Source organism: Nuphar pumila, unplaced genomic scaffold, assembly GCF_984573655.1.
Source record: "Nuphar pumila unplaced genomic scaffold, dmNupPumi1.hap1.1 HAP1_SCAFFOLD_2452, whole genome shotgun sequence".
NCBI lineage: Eukaryota > Viridiplantae > Streptophyta > Magnoliopsida > Nymphaeales > Nymphaeaceae > Nuphar > Nuphar pumila.
Genome location: NW_028323925.1, coordinates 9,737 through 19,469, shown reverse-complemented (window position 1 = coordinate 19,469; position 9,733 = coordinate 9,737). Strand labels below are relative to the sequence as shown.

General features: G+C 50.0%; 1 protein-coding gene, 1 non-coding gene and 1 pseudogene across 2 annotated transcripts; 1 reads left to right on the top strand and 2 right to left on the bottom strand.

Annotated features, from left to right (window-relative positions):
* Nucleotides 1–871: 871 nt before the first annotated feature.
* On the bottom strand, nt 872–2,261 carry LOC149808691 (iron-sulfur assembly protein IscA-like 3, mitochondrial). Its single transcript, XM_089995193.1, has 3 exons — nt 2,142–2,261; nt 1,451–1,635; nt 872–941 (listed from the first exon to the last, which is right to left on the bottom strand). Exons 1-3 carry the CDS (start codon nt 2,259–2,261, stop codon nt 872–874), a joined length of 375 nt encoding a protein of 124 aa, XP_089851319.1.
* A 954-nt stretch (nt 2,262–3,215) lies between these two features.
* LOC149808690 (AP-2 complex subunit sigma pseudogene) lies at nt 3,216–4,059 on the bottom strand (annotated as a pseudogene).
* A 3,718-nt stretch (nt 4,060–7,777) lies between these two features.
* Nucleotides 7,778–7,849, top strand: TRNAP-CGG (transfer RNA proline (anticodon CGG)). Its single transcript has one exon. It is a non-coding gene; the product is annotated as a tRNA-Pro (tRNA).
* Nucleotides 7,850–9,733: the final 1,884 nt, after the last annotated feature.

Below are 9,733 nucleotides of genomic sequence, written 5' to 3'. Positions count from 1 at the left end.
GCACCTCAGGTCAGATCTCCTGACAGGCCTTTCAAACAAGTGCAATGATGATGTTGGGCCCTAGCTTGGGTGTTTTGATGTAAAGATATATGATGGCGTGGTGCCGATTGATATATTGATTGGACATCTCCGAAGTGCACAGCGTCCATCCGCAAGGGATTGTGCATGTAGAGCTCAATGACCTATTTGATTTTCATCGTTATGTATTGCGTTAAACGATGCCACGCCATGTGGGCTGGTTGGCAAGCGTAAAAGAGAACAGGGATTGTTACAAGATCAGCACATCATGCGAATGTTCAGTCACTGCCATTCGATGCGGCACACAGCTGGCACCCTCAAAATAGCGTGCTCATAGAGATTGTCAGACGAAAGCCCCTGCTATGCTACAATGGATTTCTATTCCAATATTCCAGTCAACTCTGCTAGCGTTTCCCAAAACGCTCTTCCACATTCCACGCAGCCTATCTCTATGAGGTATCTATGATGTCCATGTCACAAGCGGTTGTGAGAAGACACCGCAAGCAAAGCCAATGAAATCAGAGCAATCCGGTCCTAGTGAGAGCCAAGTATTCATACAAATTTGCCTCCATTTCATGGTGTAAGAGGCAGCCCAAGTCCATAACATTACTGAACATGCTGGCGGTCTGACCACAGCCAAGCAAAGATCTGTAAACTCAGCCTTTCATTTCAGTCAAGGCTGTCAAGGGGTCAGTTGCCCACAAAGCTCCACGCCTGGAACACTGCCCACTTGCCTACAGCTGTGCAGAATCTGCACTCTCATACGTTGCCTGCGTCCATAAAAGGTGATTTGTTTGGCCTCGAGGCAATGGGTTTGAATAGCCTTTGCCAAGTGCGTGCCGTTTCCCAGAGGTCACGTCGTGAAGGACTCGCCACAGCCGCAGCTGCCCTTTGAGTTGGGGTTCACAAACACAAATTCCCGCCTGCACAAAAGTGAACACTCTCATGATGTACCGATGTACAACGATCTTGCATCCACGTACACAACGATGAGATCAGACATGATGTGCTGGTGGAAGTGCTGGAATGAGCGTTGTAATCAAGCCTGTCACTAAGCAGGTCTTGTGCTGGGCGAGTGCCCGGCAGTCTACTGCAAGTGGATGCGGTTGTGTTGTAAAAAGACACATCATCATCACACGAGGTTACATCGAGGCACCAATCACCAGGCCGATGTTGACAGCGGACGGAACTGCCATCAATGGTCCCCTGGAGAGACAGGCATCGAGAAGGATCATGAAAATCTCTTCTCAAGAGATGGCCATCAACCTCGCATCGAACAGCGAGGCTGTAAGACTTGTTATTGACTTGTTATTGCTTCTTGAATGATGTTAATGCGACATCACCAAACAGATTATGGGAGCATTCTGGCAAAGCCATGAACTGATCTGTATCATAGAAATGGAGTGGTCATTGAAATTAATGATGAACTCACCTCAGCCGGTCCTCCACAAAGTCCATCTTGGTTCCTATGAGATGCATCAATGCTGGGGGGTCGATCAAAATGCGGACACCTTTCTCCTCCACAAGCTCATCGAACCGGCCCTTCTCGTCGGCATAGTTCAGAGTGTAACTCAAGCCGTTGCATCCCCGCTGCTTCACCCCCAGCTTTAGATATTCCTGCAAGTCGAAGACATCAGGTTCCCAATTTTCCTGGGCCTGTTGCAAGCAAGTCCGAGAGATGCAGGATGTGGTGAAATCTAAAATTGGGACTTGCATGGATAATTCAGGTGGGTCCTTGTCGGTTCAATCTACACAACTGTGCACGCCTCGTACAAGCTCTCCAGATAGTTCTCCTGGAAGACCAGCACATTGCGCAAAACGCACGCGGCGGTCACAGAAGCGTACATGCCCACGCAACAAAAGAATATTGAGCTGCAACTCCATGTAAGCGAGTTTGCAAAGCAGCGCATTGTTGGTCGCTCAGGGCCTCCCAGGTATCCAACCCATCCAACCAACCCTGCGGGCGCATTCCGATTGGCAACGCCATATCTTTTCCGGGCGCAGATGATTAGACACGTGTTACAGTACGTCACATGCATGCACATTTGCGTTGCAAAAATCCCGTGTTCGCTTGGCGGTGAGCCCCTTTGGTGCTGTGCAACGGACAAGCCAAGGTAGCCTACCTTGTGTCGTTTGTCCAGCAACTGCCGTATCCGGTCAGCAGCAGTGTCAGTGACTTCAATGACAGATTTCTTGGGTAGTCTCCTCACTGCCTGTGCAAGGCAACGCAACGAGCTGTACATGCTCTAACTCTAAGGAGGGAGCTTGCACGCTAACAAAACGTTTACGCGTGCAAACTTTAGAACGTTACGTAAAGGGAGTGATGCCAGTAAGCAGCTCCCGTCACGGAGTAAAAGTAATCTACCGGGTAGGCTACCCTGACGAAGTGGAGCGAACAACACGTACGCAATCGCGTGCGACAGGGCAAGAAAGAACAGACACGTTTTTTAGTTGGAAGTAAGCAATTGCACTCGATAAACGGCTGTGGCTGCATGCGACTACCGACTATGAGGTGATGCAGCACTTGGTGATGACTGGTTGCCAGTCTGGTATGGGGTAATGCCCAAACACGTGCCCTACCTGTTGATGCCCAACCTGCCTGCTAACCAGATACCTCGAAGACTAGAGCTCGGCGCAGTGCCTCAAGATGCATGGGGCGTCATTTGATGGCTTCATGTCGTCGTGCTGATCGCACTGCCTTATCACGAGATACAAGCAAATGGGCCAGGCCCAAAACATATGGATGGCAAGGCAATGTTGCGCAGCGAAGTATAGTTGCCTACAAAGAGGTCTGTGCAGTCGCAGTGGCACCTTTATGCAGCTTGACAATCCCACATGCGCGACAGGAGTGAGCTTCCAGCAGCGTACATCATGCATGCATGAAGCCACGGCAAAAAAGGAGATATCCTACCGTATTCATGTCCAAAGGCTGGCCCATCAAATAACAAGCACACAAAACAAATCATGCATGGTACATCAGGGATCACAGCATGCTTGCATTGCTGACTAGACCTCCGTGTGCCTATGCAGTGTCACCCTCTCACTGTGGTGGGGCCATGTTGAGGAAGGAACCTACAAGCGGCCATGAAGAGGTTTGGCGACAGGTTCGCTGAAGGCAACTTGCCCCATGTGCTTGCAAGCTTTGCCACTGCGTAGCTCCAATCCAGAGGCCCTGTCGGCAGTGCGCCCTGCTCCTTCTACAAGTCTATCTGCTCCAAGAACGTTATACGGTCAAGTATAACCTGTTTGCTTGTTTCCTGGATCTCCCCGGCAAGCACAAATTCATCGAGAATGAGGTATGCCTGCAACAAGCACGAGGTGGTTCAGAGTTGCTCTGCATAGTTCGAACACATCAGAACGAGCAGGTTCATATTGCACCTAAAATGACAGAAATCATGCAGATTGCTTCAAGTAACTACTATTTTCCCCGAATTGCAGGAAAATGGAGAAACTGGTCAAAGGACAACGCTCACAACCCTAACAAAGCAAGGGTAGGCATAGCAGCACACCTGATGGAAACTCAGCACGATATCAAGCTCCGTGACGCTCGTAAAAAAGTGGTCTAAGATTTCCACGAAGAGGTGGATGGCTTCCAGTGCGGCCAGCTCGTTGTCGTTGACGTCTATGCACATCATGAAGTATAGATGTGCATATCGTCGGTACACCAGTTTGTAGCCCCGGAACTGCAGTGAGAAGAGAACAATGAAGGCATATGATTGCTTGTGCTTCAGCGAACAGGCTTCAAGGAAAACAATGCTATATTTGAAACCCAAGGGACGCTGGACACAGGAAGTGACAGCGCCACTTGAAGACGCGATGTGATGGCGAAGTTCTGCAACAGTTCCAAACAACAAGCGCTTGCTCGAATGCGCAGCATGATGTGCACACCTCTACAAAATTTCCCCATTTTGCATCCCTGGCGCTCAGCGTGCGAAAGGTTTCGTACTCAACCTTACGCTTGTCCGCGTCAGTCATAGGAACATAATACTTAGCAAGTCGAGTTTTGCCTGCTCTGTTCTGCAACAAGAACCATCTAATCATTGTGGTATGAGCGAGACCGTGCAGCACAACTCAAAGCAGCTCAACTGCCATTCCTCAGAGATACATCGGGAGTAGAACCGAGTGTCAGGGAGAAAATGAGTCTTCCCGTGCTTGGGGCAGCGTTTTTATTTGTGGGGGTACTGGTTGGGTCCTTGCGATAGGCCTGTAGATAGCCCAACCCTGCAAGCTCCCGCTGCCAACCTCCCCAACGCAACTGCAATTGCCCAAGTGCCTGGCCACGCGACACAGAATTGCTGTGATGACCTTGAATCAAGTGAGCACCGGTTGTAGAAGGCGCACTGATCTCCAATGAACGTAGCGCAGAATGTTCCCGACCGTTGTTTAGGAAATTACTGACAGTACTTGTCCTCATGCGCTGCTACCGTATTCGATTAGATTCGTTCTGTTGGTCACTCTCTTCGTGAGATTCTTTGCTCCAGTATGGCTGAGCAGAAAGATCGCGTGAAGGCCGGGGGCGACAGCCCAGGGGACTTTCTGAAAGAGCTCACAGGAAAGCCAGTAGTTGTCAAACTCAATTCTGGCGTCGACTACCGTGGTGAGTGCGACACTGGGCTGTTCATTTATTCCCCATCCATGCCTGAAACAACTTGTCGTTTGGTGCACAGCACCATCTCAGACCATGCAGGGCGTCTATCATCCTTTGTAGTCATATTGCTTTGATCGTCGATTCCAATGTACTGGCGCGAGTGTTTGGCCCGGTTTGCAAGCAGCTGTGAATGCTCCCCCAAAGATCAAACATCAAAGGAAGTGGAGGCCAGCTAACCATTTTCAATGCTCGTCAACAAGTGCATTCAAAATGACAACTTCATGCTGCAGGAATACTTGCGTGTTTGGATGGCTACATGAACATTGCGATGGAGCAAACCGAGGAGTATGTGGATGGGCAGCTAAAGAACAGATATGGTGATGCCTTCATCAGAGGCAACAATGGTGCGGATCACCCTCACCTATTGTCAAATTAAATAGCTGCAACAAACTTGTACATGTACAACTGCTGTGGGTCACCTTGTTTCAGCATGCACGTTGCCATGTTGCAAGTGTCCATCAGCATTTGTCTTGGAAACGCACTGGCTCGAGCACAGCAGCAGACACGGCAATTAACTATAGTTTTCGCTAGAATGAGGGCTCTCCAATCAGCAACAAAACTGGCCCAACAGCATTCGATGAGGTTGAGTTGCTTGCGAGTTTTCGAGCAGTCATTCAGAGTGGGTGAGCGGCTACTGATCGGTGCAAGCATCGAGGAGAAGTGTAGGCAAGAGAAAAACTCCTCTACAATCAACAACACGAAATTTGTTGCTCTAAGGGCATTATTGTCGCCATCGCTCAACAGGCGCTGACAACCTCGCCAGAGCTGCACTGTAGATAGGCGTCGCTTGGGATAACATGTCTGACGCATTCTGTTGAAACATGACAGGTGAAGGAACAGTACTATCACTCGAGATTTTCCCAACACATTTGACGTGCCTTCTGAAATCGCTACTGGCACAAGACTTCGATCGCTGCGAGGTGCCAGCTCTGGCAGAATATTAGTTCGTTCGGTGGCACAGTGGAAGGGGGGCTTCAAACCACGCGCAGAGCTTCTATAGGGAAAATACTGAAAATGATCAAGTCCAGTAATGCCTCACATGCGGGGCAATATGGGAAAGCTCCAGGTGCCGGCGTATATGATGATGATGATGATGATGATGATGTACCTTTTCCCTAACCCTGTGCGAGCGGCCGCGCGTTCATGACAGGCTTGCCTGTCCCGACCGCTGATGTTCAATGGGCTGTATTGTTTCGAATGTGTTGATGTGGTTGTTTTCGGCCTAAGCCGTAGCTCTTGCTCTTTCTCTGTGCGATGTAATGATGATGATGTACCTTTTGGATTTGTCACCAATGCGCTACGGGAACTCAGCATTGACTTACATAAGGGCAATGCTATCATGTGCCGGCGTTCTCTTCAAGTTTTAACTCGTGCCAGCGGCCGCGCGTTTATGACAGGCTTGCTTGTTCCGACCGCTGACGTTCAATGAGCTGTATCACTTCGAATGTGCTGTCGTTGCTTCTTTGTGTCTATTTCTTGCCATCATCTATGTGATGTAATGATATACCGTTTCCCTAACCCCTAACCCTCAACCCCTAACCCCTAACCCGCTGACGTTCAATGAGCTGTATCACTTCGAATGTGCTGTCGTTGTTTCTTGTTGTCTATTTCTTGCCATTATCTATGCGACGTAATGATGTACCTTTATACAACACTACCGCATCAAGATGGAAGTTAGCAACCTCCAAGAAGCACTTGGGATCAAACGCCTGTTTGGAATGAGGCAATGAGCCGTGGGCATCTGAATTCGGCAATAGCTTCAATGGCTTCTTCTTCTGCAGTGCATGGCTTTCCCTTCGCATCGCTCTAGGTACCCTGATCACCCAAGAAAAACTGAATGTATGACAGAATTTATATCACATGATGCTCCCTGGAAGAAAGGCCTTGATGCAGTTGGCGGATGATGAGTGAAGCACCGCCCTGCAGGCAGCGTGTGTGGCATTGGCAACGCGAGAGCCCAATTGACATTTGACCTGTGGCTATTGATAAACAGGTACTGTCAGATTGTGGCACCGCCTTTGTTGTGACGACAGACCTTCTCCTCGCTGCTGCAGTGCATGAGCGAGTCGTTCCTCACCCAGAACTTCTCTTAGTGACGTGCTGGTTGCCTATTGCTTTTATTATCTTGCTGTTCTGGGCGCAATGTGTAGTGAGTATCCTCATGTGTGGTCTGCTCTTGCAGTGCTCTACATTAGCGCTCTCAAGGACGGGCAATGACCTTGATGCTGTTACGCATTACACATGACGATCTTGCAGCCGGCCAACAGCATTCAGAAGGTTTGGTGGCCTTTCGCCAGACGGTGTGATGTGCGAGTCCACATGTCCGAAACAGCATGAGCTTTGGGATGGAGATGGGGGCCAGAAGGGGCCACCCCCCTTCTGGTGCTCGGAGCCCGATCAAGACCTGGACCTTCTCATTTCAGACGGCGTTGCGGAAGTCGTTTAATTCCCCTGCGCACTTGAGGGTTCATATATTTGGTTACAGGACTACCGCATCCACATGGACATGGGCAACTTGATCCAAGTGCAGGTTGGGTATAATTTGCTGCCATGCTACAGAGGGCCAGAGTGGCAACGGAAACGCCATACCCGTCCCGCATACATCAGTCAACATCTTGAAACTGTTTTGGTGGTCAATGAGCCAGGTGCTGATGTGCCATGACTCATTCACTGGCATCATAATAGCAACCACGCCCAGCCTCCAACCCCTCTGCAAGTGCCGTTGAGAAGTAGCCCAGAAGGTCTCGTTTTGTCATTCTTAGAAACATGTATATGGGTGCACAAGCTTCCTATGTATGAGCCCAAGGCACCTGGATTCTCAACATATGTGTGCTGTGCAAACGTGGGGCGACCCGTGCCTTCTCGCAAGTTTCAGCACTTGCATGTCTATGAAGGAAATGCACTTAAATTACGCGTGTATGGTTCCCTGCCTTCAAATCAAAGGGTTGACACGATGCATGGCATACGAATGGCTTGAAGTGGTTCGCCTTGCTAAAATCATCATACCCTATACGACGTCCTTTGTGTACGTGCCAAATCCAACGTGCGCGTGGACATTGGCAACCCTCCTCCCGCCGGCGTGCGCCGGCTGCAGAATCAATGAAGCCACCTGGTTGTGTGGTCTAGTGGTATGATTCCCGCTTCGGGTGCGGGAGGTCGCGAGTTCGATTCTCGCCTCAACCCTTCCTTTTTCGCCGGAGATTTTTGTTGCGGTGAACAGAATTTTTGAGCGACGGACTTTGCTGAAAGTGGAGAAATCAAAATCTGCAGTATACGATACACGAGGTCTACATGAGGCTACGCTGCCTTTTGTCAATTGCATGAGCCGTTCGGAAGTGCCATCGCTTGGGCAAGCCGAAGGAGGTATCTGGCCACATAGCTTATGGCGCAGTTTAGTATGCATACGCGAATCATTGAGTGCATGCAACGGCTGCAACGAAGGCCTGCATACAGAGCACACGGCTTTCATCTGAACGGATAGGATTGTCGACAACGTGGTCACAATGAGCACTCTATCAATGTGATGGACGGATCAGTTTCTCGAGCTGAACGTCGCTTACATCGTGGCGCACCTCGAGTTCTGTCGACTTCTCTTCTGTGTCTTTACAAGACGTGCGGCTTTCCTTGGGTGCAGCAACGCATACCAATGTATTAAGTAGAGCTTACTCTCTGAGATACTGCACCGCGATCTCATTGGCGTTCACCTCACAGCTGGCAAGTTTCAGCTCAATTTAACAATCAATCATATTGATTTCATTCATACAGTCTCATGTTCTTACCGTTATGGGCATGCATCCAATGTCGAGCAGGTGAAAGTGACGGTGCTCCTGGTTTCTTGGAATGCCCACTCTGGGGTGGCTCCGTAATCAACAACAGTCTGCCTGAACAGATACCTCCTACATTTCAGTGCCCCTGCCCTTGTGAAGAGTCTGGAACGTGCGTATCATGCATGATCATGCGCTCAAGATAATCGATTGCACGCGATTGCACGCGATTTGCGGGGAGCAACCCAAGGGGCTAAAGTACGACAGGTCAGAGTTGTCACTAAATAGCCCCGTCCCGCACCCGAGATAGAGCAGCCGTGCCACGTTTCTGGCGTAGGTTGGCCAAGTGCAAGCAGGTGGTCCGCCCACTGAGGTGACGCTCATCTTGACAACTTCTGTGACAAGAAATGTTAGTCCGTGCGCCTGAGGTTTGCAGGGTTCACATACTCGTTCGTCACGCCATTGACAGAACAAAATGCAGTCGAACGGCAGATGTGACAAAGTTGATGTCTGAAGTGATGACCCTGGGTATTTGTGCAAGTTGGGCTCTCAGGAATAAGACACCGAAATACAAGATCGTGACGCGAGGCCACTCTCGCCGAGTAAACGAAGTGAAGACACTTTTGCCACAGCCAGCAAGTCCAACAAATGCACAGGTCTGATTGAATCCCGACACCGCGTAGTTGCCTTCCCAGGTACCGTTCCCTGTTGTGGGTCAGGTATGGGCGCTTGCGCGAGGCCCTTGGCGCATATGCCACCTTTTGCAGCCAAGGTGCACATAACGACTCGTGTGTGAAGCTCTCTGCATTAGCCTCTTGGGAATGTGGGGCCTGGGCAAACTCCGGACCATGTTCTGAGGCAGGGAATTGTTTTGTCGACACACTGCCTGTGCATTCCCTTGTTGGTGTTACATGGAGCTGCAGCGGAGCATTGTGATCTGCAGATGTACGGGAGCAGATCGCCGTATTGTTCGCCGGTGGATGAAGCTTGCGTACGGACTCTCCCGAGACATTGGCCCTTCCTATCTCGCTTGTTATGTCTGGTTGAATCATGCATGATCAGCGCTGCAAAATTGAAGTTTAAACAGGAGCAACCCATGATAGTTCGTGATGTGAGCGGGCCCGCAGATGCATTGCCGCTCGAGGGTTCCTTGATAGATATGGAATTACAAGCTCCCATTTGCAGTACTGCTTCCACAACTTGGGACCATTGGGCTTCATGTTGTGTTCTTGAGACAACGACATGACTCAAAAGCCGTAGAAACAGGACCGGGCGATCTCTGCAGTTGCAGGATATAATGCTG

Excerpts from the sequence above, each read along its gene's own strand:
- LOC149808691 (XM_089995193.1), bottom strand. The coding sequence starts at position 2,261 with ATGTACAGCTCGTTGCGTTGCCTTGCACAGGCAGTGAGGAGACTACCC. Across the intron at positions 1,636-2,141 it reads TGCTGGACAAACGACACAAG|GAATATCTAAAGCTGGGGGT; the intron begins GTAGGCTACCTT and ends TTCGACTTGCAG. Across the intron at positions 942-1,450 it reads TTTGTGGAGGACCGGCTGAG|GCGGGAATTTGTGTTTGTGA; the intron begins GTGAGTTCATCA and ends ACTTTTGTGCAG.